Source organism: Nelusetta ayraudi, unplaced genomic scaffold (assembly GCF_046127955.1).
Source record: "Nelusetta ayraudi isolate G7.1 ecotype Tasmania unplaced genomic scaffold, CSIRO-AGI_Nayr_v1 ptg000022l, whole genome shotgun sequence".
Classification (NCBI taxonomy): Eukaryota; Metazoa; Chordata; class Actinopteri; order Tetraodontiformes; family Monacanthidae; genus Nelusetta; species Nelusetta ayraudi.
Window position 1 is genome coordinate 5,116,118 of NW_027466072.1, and position 21,772 is coordinate 5,137,889.

Here is a 21,772-nt window from a genome sequence, read left to right on the forward strand (position 1 = left end):
TCTTCTGAGGAAACACGAGATATCTTTTACTGTTGCGGCGCTATCGCTCGCCACCTAGTGTTCGTGCAGCGAACTGACAGAAAGAGAAAAAAAACAAAAAAACAACAGGCAACACACACCTTTATTCATTGTTCACATTGAAAGAAAAAAAATTACAAATCGCACGCACCAGGGGGGGCAGAGGGGGCAGAGGAACAAACCAACACACTGCTACATTCTCAACACAGTAAACTATTGAGCGCTTCCGTCTGACACAGAGAAGGATGAAAGCCAGGCCCTGACCTGAACCACGCAATAAACCTGCGTTGTCTGCACAACAATGGTTGATGAACGAAGTGAATCATTTTCTTTAAGGCTTCACTGTTTTCAATGGAGGTCTCGAGACAAGAGAAAACACTGAGTAAAAACAAATATCACCACTTAAGAAAAAGAAATGCAGGGGTTGGTGCAAGCACCTTGGTGGCACTTGCTCTCTGAAGTACACATGTAAAGAAAGTATTTCTTCAAGGTGGACCACTGGATAACTTTAATTTTAAGATTAACTTTTAATTTTTAAGATTTTTATTGACTGGCGACAATTGGAAGTGTAACGCTGGAATTACAGGAGACGAAAACAAAACATCACATCAACTTGTAAAATGGCAGAGAAGCAGGACAGTGCGGTGTTGACCAAAGGCACTTAGCGGCTTAAAGTTCCTTATAATCATAGAGACAAAACACTTTTTAGACGGCTGCCCCCAAATATCAGTTCACAGAAGGAGAAAATGTACAGAATAAAACATGTTCACATGTATAGGGTTGGAGCCTATCCCCGTGACCCTGAAGAGGAATAAGCGGGTATAGAAGATGAATGAATGAATGAATGAATGAATGTATAGGGTTGGGTTGGGCTTTGTGGGAATCTTCAGTAGTTGTTGCCACGAAACAGAAAATAACATTGTGACTTATAAAGTATATGACTTTTTTTTTCTTTTTCTTTCAAGTTAGAATTTTCCAAACCGAAGATTTGACAAACTGCCCTCAGATGGCAGCGGTGAAGTCGCACTGCAAACAGTGGTCTGCAGCGCCCCGCCATGGTTTTGTGAGAGTATTGCATGCTCTCTCTCAAAGCCGCACCATTCACATCAGTTGGGCGTTTTGACGTTCTAGTGCAACACACCCAGAGACCTGGATCACTTCCTCACATTACACCGATTTCATTAGTTCATAGTTCATAGATAGTTCATAGATAGTTCATATCCTGTCCGGATTTATTCTTAAAACAAGATACGTGGGGGAAAAAAGAGAAAAGGAGAAGGGAGGAGAAGGCGATGCTCATATGGAGCAATGCTGCCGTCTAGAGGCCAGGGAGGGCAATTACAGTAGATACGTTTTCGCGGATATGCTGTATAGACCAATGTTGAAAACGAGGCAGATAGATTGATATGAAGACATGAACTAGTTTGTGTTCACACGTAATTCTAATGATAAACTGATGTCTGTGTGTCAAGCTATTTAATGTGATAGAAACTGGCCATGAGGAGGTTGAACTTCAGTCAAATCCTTGCCAGTCACTCTGTTCAGAGTCGTACTCCAACTCCACGCCAATGCAACGGACACCTTCAAGCAGCATGGGGGTGCCGTGGTGACGGTCTGCAAAGACAAAATAAATGAAATTAAATGAATGAAATGATAATCAGGTTAAAACCTTGTGTTTCATGAACATAAGGTGTGGTTAACACTCGTGTGTCAGTCTGTCTGCCTGCATGTCATAGTATTCTTCTTCAGAACTTTAATTATCATGGCAGCAATGAGTCTGAATCTTTTTTTTTAAATGTCTGTAACAAAAAGAAGGACTCACTCACTCACTCCTGTAACTTCTGCAGTTTGCCCCTACATATTTGTAAATACATATTATGATACCTGAGGCCTTTTCAGTTATTAACCAGTAGTTATGGGTTGATGATTAAGTGCAGAGAATTGCAAAGCCACCTGTGTAACCAACTGGGTCACAAGGTGCAGAGCTAGGCAGCAGAGGATCGAAAAACTGAATCGTTCCATTTCAGATTTGAGGATCTTGAGGGTTTTTTTTGTAAATAATCTTAATATCAGTGCAGTGAATAATATCCTTACTCTACAACATTGTTCAGGTTTTTATTTTAAATTTACATTCATTTTCAAAGCACTTCCACACTGAACATTATAAACATCTGTTTGTTAATGACAAGTGAAATTCCATAAACAATGTTACCTTTCCCCTGAAAATCCCCAGATTAAAAAAAATAAATAATAACTAGTCGTCATCGATGCAACGTACACATCAACAGATTTACATCGTGGCCCTGCTTCAGTCATTTAGCTACTGATCTAAATGCAGCGGTGCAGCCACGACTGACGGCAAAGTCAGAGTTTAATCCGTTGAGCTGGTCGTCAATTACACAGTGTACATGTGGACAGATGTTCAGGTTACGCTGCGTGGATAAAAATAAACACATAGCAACACAACCACCAGTCAGCCTGCAGCACATATGGAAGAAGACAGGGAGGGGGAAAAAAACGTAAACACTGCTCTTGCTATATATACTCCAGCAGCACAGGGAGAAACGCACACATGCCCCCTTGACCTAATTCTCCATCTGCTGACACTGGCGTAAGCCTCTAAATCACTGTTTGTGCTGCTGCTGATAAGTGAAGATAATCAAGGCGGAGTTCTAATAGCATTTCAATATCATCATCATAGCAATATCATTTTAGAAAATACAAAAAGACAAACAAAAAGGTCCTCTGTCATTCAGCAAAATTATTATATGCACAGTTCTGAGGTTAATTAAAAGAAAACATTACTATTGTGTGCTTTTCTGAGAACTTTATCAACAATCTTAAATGATGCTGCAATAAAAAAAAAAAACGTCAAGGAACAAGAAAAACCACAAGAGGGCAGCAGCGCAAAAGGAAAATATCCTTTTCAGCCCATCGCAGAAAAACAAAATATGACACTTTAGGCCATCCAGAGTGAGTTGCACATGTTCATGAACCTTACCCATGACTCTGGCGTGAACTTTGACCTTGACGCAGACGTCATCGTTGCTCTCGCTCAGCAGCAGCACCTCCTCGCACAGCACCCCCTCCTGCTGGGCCATGTATTCGCACGTCACCTGGAGGCCTCCTGGTGGGTGGGGGGGGCAGAACAAACAGCAGGCTTCTCCTTTAACAAGGCAAATGTTTTGGATTCTCTGTTTCACAAGAGGATCGGATTGAAAGGTAAGCAGTGGTGAGGTGGATAGGTGGGCACTGACTTTAAGGGCCCGTTTACACGAAGACGGGGTTTCTCTGAAAACGCACATTTTCTAAAACGCTCCTCGTGGTGCATCAGTTTGAAAAACGCCACTTTGCCCGGCTTCGTGTAAACGCAGAAACCCATCATTTTTGGAAACGCTGATGTCACAGCTCTAAACCCCTCTCCCTCCTCCGCTCTGCCTGGCAAACTGAGCCGCCGTGAGGTGCAGACAACCACTCACCACAACAACCACGTCGGGCTACTAATGATCAGCCCACAGTCTTCCCATTAACCTTCACTTCAACAAACCGCAAACAATAGCGGACAATAACACACGGTGCTCGTGGACTGTGTGCAAAGTGAAAATAAACTCAATGAAAGCAATTTGCAAACCCCGTTTCAGTGGACTAATAGTGGATCATCCGGCTAAAATGGATCCACTCATAAAATGGAGCTGTTAGACTTCTGACAACTTCTAACAGCTCCTTGAGTGTGTTGCAGTGGCTAGATTGGCCATTAATTGATTGCACATATGAAGATTCTTTCACCTGCTACAGAACCAAAGGAAGTAAAGGATGTTTTTTTTCTTCTGTGCACACCCTGACCCATGACTCAGGAGAAGATTGAAGCAATTAGAGTGTTTGAATCTGTTCTCCCGTTGCCGTGCGACGTTTTCATTCACGAGCTGGACCGAAGAGGATTCAAAGGCCAAAGACTCCAAAGACATGAAGCTGCTTCATAGGTCAGTGCGGAGAGCATCGTGTGTCAACTCTACGCACTGAGAAGACAGCTTCTCCGCCAGCTGGAACTCTGACAGTTGTCCCTGCCAAGTTACGCACATACAGTCTGTTGGCACACGTAGGGGCTGAGTTCATATCACATGAGCAGTTGGCCGACAAACTGGAACTGAGACTGGGCCAATATTCCAGGGTGAGGGGCTGAGGTTAGAATGAGGACGGAAAGTGTCGCTAATCAAACATTACAAGTCATTAGAAAATCATTTGCACTTTTCCACCCAAACCATCTTATAACCATCACTTGCCCTCTGGTGCTGGTGTGATATCAGTGATCCGAAGGTGGGGACTGGGCACCGGTGCTGGACACGCATCTTTCCCCAGAGCCGGGACCTCAGGCAGGGTGAAGACGATTTCATAGCGGTGCTGCGTCTTCAGGAAGCCGACCTACAGGGAGGAAAAGACTGTGAGAAATCTTTTCTGTCTGGGAACAGAGAGGAGTCATTTCACTCCAAGACCTGTAACAATAGATTTGCCTTTTAATTTCAGGATTTTCAGCCTCTCTGAAGTCAATTCACTGCTCTGACAAACCAAGTGAAGCAGCGTGCAAAACACACGGTTTTGAAAAAAAGAAAGAAAAAAGAAAAAAATATATTGAGTAAAAAATTGTGAAAGTGTGCTTTGGACTTTTTAAATCACATGATCTGCAGTGTTTGTACTGGTTAGTGCAACAGTCTGCTTTAGGTGTATGTGGACAGTCAGGAATGAACACTTCATCTCCTATAGAATAAAAATAAAAACATGATATAAAAAACCCTGGAATTAAATGCTGCATCTTCTTCCTTTGACAATACACAGTGTCCCAAAAGATTTGACATAATTTTAAAAGCAATTATCTTGAAAACTATTCAGTCTAGCTCAATGAAATTGAACAGTTTAGGTATTGAACATCATAAGTTTATTCTGGGTCCAATTTCATAAGTGTTCAATATGTGCACTGCCTGTGTGTGCCGTGCCACAACTGGGTGACTGTGTGCGAGCATATTCCAAGACGCAAAATGACTCGTCTTTGGGAGTGAACAGCATTACTCAAGCTGAAAACAGAACAAAAAAAAAACATTCATGACCTTGATCTGTTTCTATACACTCTGTGAAAATTTGAGGTTATTTCAACAAGAATTGCCAAAATGATTGGCCTGCGAAATGATTTCAAATATTTTGGGACACCCTGTATTCCCCCAACCCCACCCCCCACCCGCAACGTTATCCACCCCCCCAGCCCCCGGCCAATAAATGACAAATGGTGTTCATCTCTTTCAGCCATCAAATGTTCACGATAAATGAGATGGTCAGAGCGCTGGGGAAGACTCCAGCAAACCCTCATGACCCTGAGTGCAGGAGGAATGAATGGATGAATAAGATGGCGATTAAATTTCTAAATAAATCAGGTGCAGCATAATTAAAGACAAACCACTGTTAACCGTAAATCACTTAACAACTTGAACATGTGAGAAACCAAAAACTATCATCTTAGACATGATCTAAGATGATCATGTCTCAGATGATGGTCATTTCTATTTCATCATCCCTTGCACAAAAACAGAGTCAACAATAAAACAGGCAAAAAGAAAACTAAAGAGACGGGAGAGAAGAGAGTGAAGTGATATGAAGGTAGTGGCCTCATTTACACAAAGAGAGAAAAGAGGGAAAAAAAACAGGAGGGAATGGGAGAGTCTGGAGAGCCTCACAGTGGGGACAGGTAGAGAGAGAACACAATAGAAGAGGGAGCAAGAGAATGAGAGGGACTGCAGGGAAGAGCAGGCGAGAGGAGATAAAGCCGAGAGCGCCTCCAGCTAGAGCTGCAAACGGCGGCTCGAGACCCTGCACGACTCCCGCTGCTGGAAGCAGAGGCTGCAAACGGCATTAGAGGAGAGGAAGAGCTGCAGAGAGAAAGAGAGAGAAAGAGAGAGAAGAGGAAAATCAGCATCGACCCACGCCTGTCCACACACTATGAACCAGCGATGACCGTTTCTTTTTATGCCACGCTGCAAATGTTTTGGGAAGTAAAGAGGGTTCAGAATGCTCGAAGGAAAACCACATTACAAGCTAAAAGTGATGAAAAACGTTTCGGCTGTTGCAATGTCAAAACATCCCGAGAACGCTCACTGACGTGCGACGTCCACAGATGAACTCCAACCCAGAGAGACAAACGACTCAGTGATTCATCCAAGACAAGGATGCGATTCTTTCTGCGGCCCGAAGACGAGCACCACGCATTTCATAAACTTGCGGCACAATAAAGTCACCATTACTAGCAAGATTAATGGCAGTCCTGCTCCGGACGTCACTCGAAGAAGAAGATGAAGTGATGTTGCTCTTTGGGGAATGAACGAAGCGGCTGCAAACGTATCTTTGGAAGACAGGAAACGAGGACGAATTGAAAACATCACACACATCATTCCAACTCGCGCAGTAATGGGCGACAGCGTGTATCAACTGCCTGACAAAGGCTCAGAAACATAACTCGTCCTACTCTGAGTCACACAAATTATTGTGATTACAATCAATGGCGACACTTGCAGAGATCCTGGCAAGTGTGCGAAACTGTGCAAAATCATTGTGAAACACAAAAGAGCTGTGGAGTAGCGCACGGCTTCCCCTCTGAAAACCTGATTTGCTGAACCTCAGTTTTTCTGTCCATATCTGGCCCATCGACTGAGCCTCCAGCCAGCATCGCTCAGCGTGTTGAGGGACGGACACATAAAAGCCGCAAAAGCCTTTATTCTTCTCTTTTCTATTCTTTTTTTTCTGCCCTCCCCTGCACGTACTGCTGGACCCAGAGCTGCAGAGCTCCAGCTCTCGCCTCCCCTGTGTGTTGTGCTTAAAGCACACACCGAACACGTCCTTCAGACTGTCCAGAAAATTCAAAGCTCTTCCCGGTGCAGGGCAAACCAACAGGAGTCCTTGAGGAGTCCTTCAGTCTTTCGGCTGCTTATTCGCTTGTCAGGTTATTAATAGCTTCCTCGTTCGCACTTTGGTGTCTTATGAGCAAAGAAAACATGCAAACACCATTTGGAACTGGCTTTGCAGCCTTTCGTTTGGTCATCCGTCACTTCATACTTGTGGATGTGCAAGCAGGCAATTTGATGTCGCAGTTACTGTTCTCTGTGACTGTGAATCTGTGTCTTCACGTCTGTCAGTAAAAGTCCTTTCCTTCCTTTGCGTCGTGCACGAAAACATTCAGTTCTGGATATCAGAACCTGTGATATGATGTCACAAAGGGCAGCGACAGGTCTCCTGTGTTAGTGACAACACCGACACTAAGGCGTTCCTTCCAGTCCAGGAGGTTAGCAAGGTCTCAGTTTAAACAGGGGACAAAAATCAAGCATCTCTGAGGGCTGAATAAATACAGTGTTTTATGAGGACGTACTGAGGTGCTTCTTGGATAATCGATGGTTTGGCTCCTTCTCTTAGGCTCCTGGCTAGGCCAGCCCTCCTGCACCACATAGTCCTGTATCTGTGTTCAGAGGGTCATGGGATGAGGTGGTGGTTGAGAGGGTGGGTGATGTCCTGTTCAATTGAGGACGCGATGTGTGCAATGGCCTTTGTGTTTATGTCTCGAGTGGGGTGTGGGGAGACCGATTATCTTCCTGGCCTTATTGGTTATAGGTGTGAGTTTGGAGCGGTTCTTGACTGAAATGTTGTTGAAAAAAGCAGGTGAAACAATATAGCAGGATGGGCTGGATGATGCTTCTATACAGTCGTAGGAGGAGATGGGATGCAACGTGGATTCCATTAAGTTTACGCATGGCAGATGATGACTTCTCTTTTGAATGTTGGATGTGTGTTGGTCAAAGTTGAGGTTATTGTCGAGTGTAAGGCCAAGGTATTTAAAACTGTCAGACGGTTCTTTGGTGTTTGGTTTGGTGAGCTTTTTGGCCCTGCGAGGAACTGGCGACTTGTCCAGGCTTCACGCTGCCTTCGCTCCATGACAGAGGGGATGGATTCCATGAAATTGTGCAAGAATGTAGGTATAGTTATTATGTATGACTGTTTATGGATTTGTGGGTGTTCATGGACTTTTTATGTGAATTGTTTTTACGTCAATTGTTGTATGATATTGTTGTACTTTTTATGTTAATTGTTGTATTGTTTTGGGGACTGCGGATGAAATTTAGCAGCAGTATTTACAGTGAGCACTCATGTACTCAGTCTTTATTAATATGCACTGTCCCGTCTAAATAAGTACCACAGTAGAGAATAGAAACACGGTGTATTTTTGAAATTGACATTGGATGCATCAGTTGCTGCCATGCATCCTAACAAGCACGCATGCACGCACGAACGCACACACAGGCCAAAACACAGGCAACAATCCTGTCTTGTGTCTGCAACAGACCAAACGCCGTCTTGACAGATGCTGCTGGTGCGGCTGTTGTGCACATACCGCTGCCATCCCACACACACACACACACACCCACCTTACCGTCAACGAGGACCCTTGTCCATTTCCATAGAAACACACACACACACCACTGCCCCCCCCCCCATCAACTCCACTCAACATAGTGATGTGCCGCGGCGCTGCAGTGGCACTCTGCAGCTCTCTTAAAGGGCTTCGGGGAAACGCAGTTCTCGAACCATTAAGTGTTTGTAGCCCATCTACATGTGCACACACTGAGCTTTTATGCAAATTGATGTGCACACTGAGAGGCTCAGTTACAGTGAGAGATGAGACATTCTCCCTTTGGGCTTCTGACGACACATGAGAAGGAACTGGAGAGGAAAGCTGACGTGAAAAAAACAACTTCAGAATGGGTTAAATTAAGGAAGAAATCACATCATGCAAAGCAAATGCACTTAAATTTCCAACCTGAAAAAAGGCAAACTTGTCTACAATGTAGGATATTACGATATAAAGGCTGGACTTGATCAGTGACGTTGGAATAAAGGAGAAAAGAGGGGAACAAAGACAAGCTCTGTGAAAGATTAGCCAACCTTCACTCCACCTGCAGGCAGAATTATTTTTAAAAACAAAAAGCCTCTCAAAATACGTTTGCCAACCACTACAATGGGATAAATCATAAGACCAGTCCTTTACATTTAAATTATTGCTCAGCATGCTTTTATCAGCAGCTGCAAAAACAAAGCAGAGGGGAAATCAACCAACTATCAAAACACACACCAGGCAGACTCCTGTCTGCCAACCGGTTTAACATGTGAGAGTCATCATGTCGATATGGCTGAAACAATTTTCTGTTGGCACTGTTCAGCTCCTCCGGCTCTCAGGAGGTTTGGCAGCAGCAGAGAACTAATAATTTAAAAAAAAAAATCCAATATTGCCATTCCAGTGTGATGGATATTTTATTGCGGGCTTTATTCTCAACATGTTCTGCAGATAGCGTCTTTAGTGCAATTAGTGAAACCATCCAAGTCCCCTTTGGTGCACTGGATCTCTTTCAGCCAGCCAGCCAGCAGGCACAGGAGCAGCGGTCTGGTCTTCTTATACTCAAGCGCTTCACCAGTTGATACATTGATTTGTATGTTGATTTGCTGCAATGGACAGGAATGGAAAACAAAGAAGGTGACAAATTATGAACGATCTCAATCCGAGTCTGGGGGGCAGACCGGTTTAAACCCACAGTGTTCAGGGCTGCGCTCACGTTGGCAGAGCTGCTGCTGGATCAGCCAGATCCAAGATAAACAGAGGCAGGGGATTGAAGCGAGGTCGCCGGAGTACAAGAAAATATTTTTTGGGACAAAACAGATGACCAAAGAGCAAGGGCGGATTACCTGACAGTCAGAGTCGACGTGAACAACACAGATTCCACACGATAGAAATCTGATACAAAGTACCAAAGAGGCAGGATCAAGATGAAAGTAAAACTGGGTTGGATGCCGTGGGTACGCACACACACCTTCACCATGAAGTTGCCGTCGTCTTCTGGCGTCACCATGACAACAGAGTCGTGCAGCTTCTCCTCAAAGTGAACGTGCGACGACGGTCCAGCGCTGGCCGGCGGCTCTTCGGAAAAACGCACGCCTCCCACCTTTGCACAGCCTGGAGGGCAGAGAGGTCAGCGAGGGGTCAGACAGGTGGACAAACACTGGCTGCGTTGCAAGGCAGCATTCAGCTACTGTTGGTGGCACAATGGAGGGTGTAACTGAGCACTTAACCTGAGGAAACAGACACTGCTGAGGTCGGAGCCTGTATTAGAAGTGTGCACATCGATCCAAAAATATTGATAGAATCAATCCCTAATTGGTATCAGTACTGGATCGATACTAATGTGTTGAGATCAATGCTTTAGTTTCAGTTTCGTCGTCGTTTGCACTGCTGTGATTTCGTCAAACTCGCCGCTTCTGTCTCAGCGCGGAACACAGAAACTGTATATTATGCCAGGACCTTTATATGATACATTTATTACATTGAAAAGTGTTATTTAGAATAAAATAATACTTTATTCTGGGAAATTTACAGGATTGTATTTTATTTTGTCATTGTAGTTTCTACCTCAATTTTTGTTTTAATTTTGTCTTAATAAGCTCTCAAATGATAATTTTGTTTATTCGAGAAAACAATGTGCATAAATTTGTTTTCTTTTTCTACTGTTTCTGTTTGTCATGTTAATACAATGTTGTCAAAAATATTCTGTCCGAGGTTTAAACAAAATAATTCCAAAGAAAAAGCAAAAAAAACACTAAAAAGCTCAAGTCTGATAAAGTATCAAATTTAGATATTAAAAAGTATCAGTAGCAGAATACGTATTGGTGATGTATATCCTTCGTATTGGACGATACCAAAATATGCAGTATTGCAAACCTCTACCGTGTATCACCATCTTTCTCGCCACATTTCTACCTCTCGAGTAAAGAGAAGATAGCTCTCCCTGTTAGCGGAGTGTCAAACACAGTCCAAGCCTCGTCGATCCAGCGCAGCTTGTCAAAGACATCTGGAAAATACACGTTTTGAACATCCCGTCCTTACAAAGGGCTCTATGTCCGTCTCCATGGGAACACGCTGTAGAAATAACGCAGTAAAATAGTTTTAGCTTACAATCCAAACACACAGCATTTAGCTCCCTGATGGCTGCAGGCTTCTCCAATGACACAGAGGCAGACAAATATTTATCATTGCCCTGAACAGACACACTGTTACTTTCAGGGTCATCTACAGAGAGTTTGCTCTCCAAATAACTCCTAAGCACCATAAAAAACAAACAAGCAAAAAGAAAATCCTTCTATGCAACAAATGTTTGAACTTGATTGCAGCTAGCACTTAGCACATGAAAGAAGACGATAAAAATAAATAGTACAAAAATATCTTGTCTTTTGTGCTAGACTGAAACTGCTCATAACAGTTTAAGAGTAAGGACAACAGTAGGGGGGTGGTTCCCATTAGGACTCAGTCATCATTTATTTTAGGCTTGAAATACCCGGAAGTATACAAGTATGTGTGTGTGAGATGTTGGCCTTTAGGTGCATGATACATTCCTGTCACCAGATTATCAAGGGATGTCAAAATTATATATGTAATCACTTGAATCGAGTGGCCGCCTGCTGAACCTTGGTCGCTTTTTTCACTCTTTAGCTGCTACTAAAAAATTAATAAGAAGTCCTTGGCTTGCGGTTTGAATCCACAAAGATTTCATTCTGTTAAGTTTTGCCAGAGAAGCAAGCAGCAAGAACATTGGAATCTTGTTCAACCTAAAAATTAATGGCAGAGGCTCGTTTTCCCCTACGTACTCGACTGATGACGCCTCCTTCAAGTCAAATCTTCTTAAAAACAGACTTCTTTGCCAGGTGAAACTGGTGCCATCTGCATGAAAGAAACCAAATCTGGCAACAATCTCACATCTACCCTGGAGATTTTGCCAATAGCGACGGCATATTTAGCTTTTGAAATTTAAAAAAAAATTGTCTGAGACATCAATAGAAAAAAACCTCCCATTCGTGAAATCAATGCTCAAAGATAATGACGTTCCATCTTTTTATTGAGTCATGAAGATAAAACAAAGAATAAGTCAGGTTCTAAAACACGTTTGTACAACAGGGTGGAACTTCATAGTTATTTCAAAAAGCTCTACTCAACCTGTCCTGGTTTCAAATACAGCAGGTCATTATTGTCCCACTTGGGCCAAGTTCCATTCTACTTTTATCTGGAGCCATACTAGAGATTAGAAAATCTTTCAGCAATCTGGGCCACAATAATGAGTTCAGGAGTTACATAATGTTCCATATGTGCAGGATCTCCGTGTTAAAACGAGGGTTGGGGGTTGGGCAAGGGTGTCTGTTATTAATATTCTGTTTTTCATCCTAAGCTCTGTGTAAATGACTGGAGGAAGGGGCAGGAAAGCACCTCGTAATACAAACAGTGTCATGTGATGGAGTTAAAATAGATAAAGCTACAAACTTTAAAGAGAGACTATTCATGTGATGGTGCAGAGCAGCTTTGTTAAGACTTATTTGCAGATGAAGAACGAGGATTGTAAAGGCAGAACACAAGGCGGAAATAAAAAATTCTTATCACCTCTCTTTTTGATGCATTCATGACAGAACAACTTCAATATTGCAAAAAGGTGAGGTGTGAAAAAACTCACAATGTCAATAAAAATGCAGTTTTATTATGTGCATTAGTTAATGAATTTTATACATAATCTATTGTACAAATGTGCTTTTTTATGTAGTCAGGGAAATGCTCTTCATATGATTCTGTTACCAAAAGAGCATCTGGTTCTCCACAATAGATATATACTTTATATAAACTAGTGAAGTATGGCTACTCTTTATGAACAGCACTTATTGAGAGTACAAATATAGGTACCATCATCTTTCCTAGCACTCATTTAACAACACCATTCTCCAAGTGGAGACTCTGCCAATGACTGAATCAAGAGATCAGCGCTTAAGCTGCAAGTTCATCATCGTATCACATGTCAGGACCTGTTATTTAAGGCTACCAGTCCTGCCACCATAAGAGGCTTTTAGTGTGAAACCTCAACACTCACACAATAGAGCTCCATGACTGTGATTACGCTCTGTAATGGCAGGCTTTCATACAATGAGCGGCTCTATTAGTGCAGGCAGGCAGAGTTAAAAGGGTATGTTTGGAGTTTGGAATATTTTGGGGGGTATAGAGGGCGGAGGAGGGTGGAGGGCAACTCTACACTTCACACAAGTTTAAATTATGAAAGGGAAAATTACCCATTCAAGACATGTGTCCACTGCTCAGGCTTGCATGAATAGAGAAGCCATTCAGCTCCGCGAAAACACTGTGATTGTGTGAAACTGAGAGACGGGCTTGATCACAGTGCGTCTTGTTACACAAAAGATGCTGAACAACTGCATCACGGAGCTGCACGGTGCAGCCATGACGACCGCAGGTCACCAAGTCAGGCGGTGAGAGTACGGATGTATTATAAGAACTGGATACCGGACTGGCAATATGGCTGCACGCCGATTTGTGACCTGAAACGCGACTTATAGCAAATCTTTCTATTGTAAACTTTTCAGTTATGGTCTTTCAGCCGTTTTAAAAAAATGATAAAAGCCGGAAAATCACGAGAAAATAATTTATTTCCAGCGTGACGTCACAACGTCATACGTGCTGCTGTGTCTCAGCTCGTTTTGATTGATCCTGATGTGTCTGTAAGTGACGTTCTCCAGGATCGTTCTGATTGGCCAAATAGATCATGTGAGTTACAGAGGCATGATGGGAAGTGACACTACTGCGAAGTGACTTTTTCGCCATATGCGCTGGGTGAACAACATTGAACATTGAGCGGGCCGCCATCTTGGAGTCTGGGGGCCTGGCTGAGAGTCGACGGTGGCATTGCTGTTTTAGTCTTTGCAGCAGTAATGTGGCAAATTTTGTTCAAATACTAAAAATAAATAGATAAATTAATAAATAAAAATGTGACGGCCCACTACTTGGCTTTTTTCTATTTTGTTCAATCAATTTTTATCTTTAGGTTTTTGAAGCATTGCCCATTAGAGGAGCAGGTATTTAACATTTTCACATTCAAAATGTTTCCCATTCACTTGTGAAAATTCTTCATCTGACATATTTGTTTGTGTTCAAAACAAAAAAAAAACAAGTGGCCTGATAATTTCCATAAACCTGATCAGCCCCTCTGACTCAGTGGAGCCATGCTGACACCAAATTGCAGGTTAATTCAAGTGCAGTTAATAAACCTAATTGAAGTCGATGCAGTTCCAGCAGCTGCACCTCGACTCCTGATTGACCTGCTTCTTCTCCTCCGTTATCGCTGAGTGGAAACACCTGCGTTTACCTCCCGCCACTTGTCAGAGTGGCTGCACGGGAAAGAAACGTCCATTCTGGCTCCGCCGCACATCCTTCCACTTCGTCACTCATCGAGTGGCATATTACCATCAATGAAACTGCACCTAACATCCTGTGCTTTGCTCAGGAATTCCCTTAATAGCTGGCATTAAGCCGCCACTCAAGGTCTCAAGGCCAAGATCTCGTTATGTAAAATGCGCACATACGCACGACAACAGTAACTAATGAATGTTAATGAAGGGGCGCTGTGTGATGTTTAGCTGGCGGACCATATGCCATGTTGCCTCCCCCTCGGAGAGAAATCTTCATTTCAGCTGCCATGTATTTACTTGGCCACTCTATCATGTGTGAATTAACACCTGCCTGACTTCCCCGCACATTTCTCATCTCCACTGTCTCTAGCTGCGTATCCATGACAGTTTTTCACAAAATAAAAGCGATATTTCTAAAATTTCAACCAAGTACAATTGCGAACTGCAGGCGTTTCCATTGAATGGTGTGAAGCGCATAATCCGTAATTCTCGTAAAAAAAAATCTCATCACGCTTGCTTTTGTTTGTTTTACGTTTGTTTGCTCTCAAGAATGGTGGTTATATTTTTCTCTTTGATTACTTATAAAAAATATTCAGCTTCCTCCTCCGTCCAAACATAATGCCCCATTTTCACTTGAAGTGAATTGGTCACGTGACCCCGTACGTCACGTCCACTGACGCATAAATGCGAAAAAGTGTTTCCAAGACACTTTTGCAATATACCTCGATATCGATAGGTCTGAAAAACCACGTCATGAGAGTCAAAACCTTTCAGCCATTTTTGAGAGTTTTTTTGAAGTTCAGGTGTTACCGTTACCAGTTTTTTATTGTAATATTTAGGTTTCGCGCAATTCTAGGGGTAATGGAAATGCAGCTACTGCTGTCCTGAGTTTGCAATATGTGTATATATTTTTTTGTTTGTTTTTTGTTTACACATACATATGCACGCACGCTTATATTTATAGACGTACCCACATGTCTGGGGCCAAGCCTCTGTGTCAGGCTCATTATCATGATACTGGGATCTTTGGCCTCGCTGATGGCTAGGATTATTTCAGACAAAGCCGTAGCAGCGAGACACACTCACCCATATTCAGCCACACTGTCTTAACACAAGCACACACAGCTGCACACTGACATGCTTGCATGCACGCGCACACACACATCCCACTAAAGTGGCTTATTTTTTCCGATTAATCTCTATCTCTTTCAATCCATCTCTTGGTATATCCGCTGTATTATACAGAGCTCAGTGAGGTTTCTTCTTAAGAGAATTATTCTTCTTTCACCAAACTGACCTTCTATACTCAGAACGACAGAAAAAGATTTTTAAGGTGCAGAATGACAAACTACCTCTGGTTTGCGTCAAAGCAGAGAAACTAGGTCATCCTTCATCCGGCCTAGATGAACTATATCTTTTAGTTCTTCTCACCGATTTAATGGTGATACTGATTCAACGGCACCGACTGAGTGTGCTACTGAAACTGTTAAATGTAAAACACAAAAAACTTGGGCTTTTTCAAATGTGGTGTGGCTGAGATCCCAGGGAGCCAAACTAATAAAATCACTTGAATAGTGAGTCTTAGATAGAGTAAGACCTTGAAATGGTCCTCTCATAAGTTAACAGGAAACTGCTGGAATTTTGCGGTGCATCCAGAACTCTGCTGCCCGCTGTCCAAAAAAAGCAAAATATAAGTCTGATGTATTATTATTATTATTATTATAATTATCATCATTATTATTATTATTATTAGTAGTAGTAGTAGTAGTAGTAGTAGTATTATCATTATTATTATTATTATTATTATTATAAACATTATGCAGTGTGATGACTGCGTCTAGAACCAAAAGTTTAGAACCAAAGCTCACACTGCTCGTGAGAGAACAGCACACAAAGACATTTCACATCAGTGTACATTCCTGGACTCATCCCACCATAACAGGACTCACTCGTTATAAAGTGTTTGTTTTCTTCTTTTTTTTTTTAACAATTTGTCTGCAAGAAATCTCTTTACTTTTCACATCTTTCCACAGCAGCATGACCAACAGCCCAATGGCAAAATGTCATTGCACTTTGGAGACCGCTCGCTGCCCAAGGCAAAACTGTTCTAATGGAACACTAACAAAACCTATTGAGAACATCAGTACTTTGGCCCTTCCAAATTGTGGCTAAATTCCTACCTCTCACCATACATCCAGAGGTTTAAAACAGTCTACCTGTGACATTTTAGTGCGACTCAAGCTAACGGAGCGGCTCCCTGTGTGCTGTCCTTCACTCCGTGACCTTATCACACAGATAAAAGGAGCACAGAGTGGTCTTTAAAGACAACAGATACCTTGAATGCACTTGGGGTTAGGGAGCTTGTGAAAGGTGTTGCAGTAGTAAAATAGAAGTCATTGAAGTTTTGCTCCACTTTTGTATAATGCATTGCTTCTGACTTTTAAAAAAAGAAAAAAAAAGAAAAAGAAATTTGGAAATATTTTTTAAATGGTCCCATATTACAACCAGATATTTGAAATGAATCATGGACTCCAATTGAGTAGCTTTAAATTAATTAATTAACAAAGAACTGTCTGGGGATGTTGTCACTCACCTGGAAGATATTATCTGCTCTCCCAAAGGGAAGATTTCCAGAGCAGAGATTTTTAGCACACTTCTGAACAAAGGAGGTAGAGGTTTTCTAATATTTATAGAGACACAAGATTGACACGATTGTAATCTGAATGTTTATTATTGGACCTATCAGGGCCACATTGCGAGGAAGGGAGAAGTAGGTTTATATGACAAATCAGTATGTCAGGAAATATTCTGTATTTCTTCCAAAAACGATGTATTACTTGCCAATGTTCAATAATGGTGCAACCACCTGTAGTCTTACTGGCATAAGAGGGGTATGAACTTTCCCTAGTGGCTATGGTTTAAATTTTTACAAAGCAGATTATTGTGTTTTTCAACAAAATACTTTTTTTTTTCACAATGCAGAATGTAAGGATGTTGCAAGGTGTGATTCCGCCCATTATTAGGCAACTGTACTATAAGGAAGTAATAAAGGAAATTCAAGCAAAAATAATTGAAGGCAGTACAACTGAGCTCAACACACTCTTCTGCCTTGTAACATTCAAGTTTGGTTATAATGATCAAATTTATACCTGAATCTGAATTCAGAGAAAAAAACAAATCCCCATGTGGAACCAGACTTGGCATGTTGGGTCTCTCCTGTCACTCAGTTGCCTCTTCTTACAAACATATTGCTGCAATTAATTTTAAAAGCCCAATGACCAGAAAAAAACAAGACACCCAACTTGAGCCTGAGGCCTGAGTGTTTACTGCAAAATATAATTTGTAAACCCAAAGGTCTGGCCCAGCCTTCGAGAGCTGTCAAAAACCATAACTCAACTACAGAGGTGATGCTGATTAGATTGAAAGACAGAAAAAGACTGAAAAAAAACTCACTTTTCTTCGCGGCAGCCATGTTACGGAAGTTGTCCAGCTCAGACGGGGTTGGACACAAACTGTCACAGCCTAATCATTTCAGCCCTGCCGCCTGGCCTCAAAACGACCCTGCAAAAACAGAGAGGAAGCTTTTAGCCATGTGAAGAGCCGGGTAGAGAGAGGCTGACAGAAAAACAATACGCCGTGATTGGATTAAGGGAGGAGCACTGAAAAAGTAAAGAGGAAGGTTATACAGGAATGAGGACAAAAATAGAAAAATAATGACACAATCACAGCTCTAGGGTGTTTTTTTTTTTAAAACTAACTTTCCTTCTCTATAGTGACTGCTGGACAGGCTGTGTGTGAGCGGCAAACACCCGAGCGTCACAAGAGTCGAGTCAGGAGCACCAGCGACTCCCAACCAACAGTGAGAGTTGAAGGAAAACAACAAAATGCTATAAGAGGATTAACCGGCGTGGTGCCGCTCGTGGGCACAGATGGAAAGTGTTCATCTCAGCTATGGAAGAGTCTCTGGATGAATACTGATGTAAGGAAGATGCACAGTCTGTTGGATACACAGCAGTGGCAGCACTAACACTAACTAATATTTAATTTTCCTCGAGGGGAAATTTCTTGATTATCTGATTGATTAATTTAGATGATTTCACATAATGAAAATATGCAACCGGGAGTGCAACCTCCTTCTGAAAAGCTGTGGCTTCACATGTAGCTTGTAACCAGGTGACTCCTCCGCATAAACCAAAATCGCAGCTAATGGCATTATTATAACAGCAGCTGTCCTACTCACATTGGTGACTCAAGTGGAAGAAAGTTTGCTGAAACCCCAGAGGTTTCTCCAAGAGCCAAGGCACCAGCTTTAATACTATTAAAGCATGCCAACCGGCTCTTAGTTTCAATCAGCTTGAAGGGCGTCTCTAACCAATCATGCTGCTGGGAAAGCTCTGCCCAATAAATAACAAAATATGTCAGTCGTTTGGGTTCTGCACATCCTTTTGCATCACTACAATGCAGAGTATATATAAAGAGAGATATATATTGTCGGTCATAAGATTTGCATTATGAAACAAAAAACTGACAATTGTGAATTCTAAATGCAAATTGTCAATGGCGTTATGAGTGGCTGAACAAGCCGCTCTGATCAGAAAACGACTGACGGGGAGAAAGTTCTAATTGGATGGAGGCTCTGCAAAAACTTTTAAGAGCTAACAGGTGTTTTAGGCAAGTGTTGTCACCGTGGTCCAAACAAGGCTCAACTTCCTTGGTCACACAGGTTTATTTGATCTCTGGTTTCCTCGTATCACATTTGCAACAAAATAAATGACTGAAATCAGACCTGGAGACCAATTGTATTGTTCATTCAGTTGTAATGAGGAGGAAAAGTTGCAACACGTTCTCCTCTAAACTCTAAATTTATGCTTGATGGTTCTGGGTCTTTTCAGCCCGTTTTGTTTTTTTGTTTTTTTATAATTGACTTTCATGGGAACTCTGGCTGGCATACAGAAAAAAAAAAACCTTTTGTTTTGTTTTGTTTTTTTGTAGACTGACCTTTGATCAACCAGAGTCTGAATTTTGAAGGATATCATTTAGCAGATGAAAGTGCATTTCAGTCTTCAGTATTTATAAGACCACTTTCATGTCACTCCAAGGAAAATATGATTAAATGCAACACCATGTGCATATTTACTTGTTTTGTTTTGTTTTGTATTATATATGTAGGGTTTGCAACTTGGATTATTAGTGTGCTGAAAACTCTAAACCCTTAATTTAGCCCTTAACCTTTTTAGTATGCTCTGAGTGACTGGACACCATGAAGGGTATGACCGAAAGCACAAAATACATAATCACATTCACATTTTTGTTAACAATTTCTCCTGTTAATGTAAAAACATGTTTGTTCCTGCAGCACTATGTGTTCAGATACTCTGCACCATAAGCATATTATATTGCTTATGATTCACTGTGTCTTTCAACTGAATGCAATCAAACTCTAAAGAGCATAGAAAAAAACTTTTTCTCTATAGAAAAGAATAACATTGATGTGCCAGTGAACCGTGACCAATCACATCAGAACAACCAATCAGATACCTCGCTACCTGTGAATCTTCATCATCAGTTACGTCACAGTTGCGTCTCTCGACGATATAACTGAAGTAATGTAATCTAGAACCCACACTACAATCTGACATGGTTCATTTTTGGATTACAACTCGTCTTTTCCCATCCAAATGTTCCACTGTGTTGATGTGAGTATTTTAAAGTGGAATGAATGGCCCATCCCCGTCATCAGTACTGTTCTTACCGGACCACCTGTGGTCCAGGTCCGTGCAGCCAGCACTAACGGTTTACTTAATCACGGCACATTACATTCTATTTCGAACGCCGTCACCACTGTTTTATTTCGTTATCAGGAAACAAACGCTTTACTTTCATGCACTCTATAGTTTCAGATTTAAAAATCAAGCAAAATCTTTTAACAGAGCCATTGTGTGGCTTAAAAAATGTAATCAGACACAAACTATGGTAGATTAAGAAAAACGCGTTCGTTAATGACTACATTTACGCGCTAATGCACTTGCAAAAGTTGAAGCGTACACACAGAAACGCTGTCATTTGTGTCGGGTCGTCTTTACCTTCTTCTCTCTTCTGCTCAGCAGCTGGAACTCGTGCAGCCTGACCGGCAAAGATCACTGTCACAGTCTCCTCCGTGAAAGAACTCGATGGGTGTTAATGGTACACGGCGTCTGTCTCAAAACACCAGCGACTCTGTTCGTAAGCATCACCGAGTCGAGCTCTCTCCTCGGTTCTCACTCCTCTGCTCCTCCGCTCTCTGCACTGGACGATTTCCGCAATCGATCACGTGGTTCGCCCGCTGCTCCTCGTTGGCTCCTCGTATTGTTTTATACCTGCAACGCTTTTATAGTATATGCGCTAGTGATTTCCCAAGTTAATGTTTCTTTTTACACAATACTGCTTTTGATATTCAGATAAACGAAACATTACAACCGTACAACAGTTGTTGTATTATATTTTTATTTTATTTTTTCCGGGGTACTACCCCATCTAGTGGTCTTTCATAGACATAGTAAAATATTCGATTTTCAAGTTTTCATCTCTTTTAATCAAGTGTTTTACAGTTATTGGATTGATATTTAGACTATTTGTCTGATTTGATTATGTGTATGTCTACAAACAGGTTCCAAGGTAGGTACGTTGAGTTCAGGGTTAGGTATTATTCAAGTATTCTTCAACACATGTAGCCCGGCTAGCTCAGTCGGTAGAGCATGAGACTCTTAATCTCAGGGTCGTGGGTTCGAGCCCCACGTTGGGCGATAAGCTTTTCCTTGCCATCAAATAACTTAAATTGCCATTTTCTTTAGCGCAGATGATTTAAAACGAGTTGTGTATGTTAATAATTAGTTTTTTTCCCCCCGAATCTTCCTGAGCGAATTCTTCTAACTCTCTCGAACTAAATATTGCCGTATGTGTCAGGGAAGGTACGAAACGGTTGTTATTGGTATTTCTGTGTGGCTCTGTGATAAACTGCTACTTCTCCTGGTTGTAACTCCACCTTCGCTTGTAGACAGCTGGGAATCAGCCTGCCCTGATTGCAGCAAAAGCGGTATAATAAGATGGTAAGTGATTATCAGTCCCATTGTATTTAGATGTATGTCGAAAAGTGTTAATTTTGAGCGTGTGGCCTAGGTCTCTGTGGCGCAATTGGTTAGCGCGTTCGGCTGTTAACCGAAAGGTTGGTGGTTCGAGCCCACCCAGGGACGTTCTAGCTTTTTGTCCCTTTTCTTAGCCTCACGAGAATGAAACAATTGGACATTATAACGTCATATTCATACACACATATAGTCAGTTGCTCGGACATATCTTAAAAGTTGGAAAAGATTTGATGCGTCCCTGGGTGGGCTCGAACCACCAACCTTTCGGTTAACAGCCGAACGCGCTAACCGATTGCGCCACAGAGACTCATGTTCGCTCTTTTGAA

The 21,772-nt window shown here is 42.0% G+C and overlaps 1 protein-coding gene and 3 non-coding genes across 4 annotated transcripts; 2 read left to right on the top strand and 2 right to left on the bottom strand.

The window, feature by feature from the left end:
• Positions 1-1,292: 1,292 nt before the first annotated feature.
• adisspb (adipose secreted signaling protein b) lies at positions 1,293-20,627 on the bottom strand. Its single transcript, XM_076028268.1, has 6 exons — positions 20,409-20,627; positions 17,779-17,886; positions 9,909-10,051; positions 4,299-4,437; positions 3,020-3,145; positions 1,293-1,632 (listed from the first exon to the last, which is right to left on the bottom strand). The coding sequence occupies exons 2-6, from the start codon at positions 17,795-17,797 to the stop codon at positions 1,532-1,534; spliced, it is 528 nt and encodes a 175-aa protein (XP_075884383.1). The 5' UTR covers positions 17,798-17,886; positions 20,409-20,627; the 3' UTR covers positions 1,293-1,531.
• Positions 20,628-21,034: 407 nt separating this feature from the next.
• Positions 21,035-21,107, top strand: trnak-cuu (transfer RNA lysine (anticodon CUU)). The gene has a single exon. It is a non-coding gene; the product is annotated as a tRNA-Lys (tRNA).
• A 373-nt stretch (positions 21,108-21,480) lies between these two features.
• Positions 21,481-21,554, top strand: trnan-guu (transfer RNA asparagine (anticodon GUU)). The gene has a single exon. It is a non-coding gene; the product is annotated as a tRNA-Asn (tRNA).
• A 125-nt stretch (positions 21,555-21,679) lies between these two features.
• On the bottom strand, positions 21,680-21,753 carry trnan-guu (transfer RNA asparagine (anticodon GUU)). The gene has a single exon. It is a non-coding gene; the product is annotated as a tRNA-Asn (tRNA).
• Between the last annotated feature and the right edge of the window lie 19 nt (positions 21,754-21,772).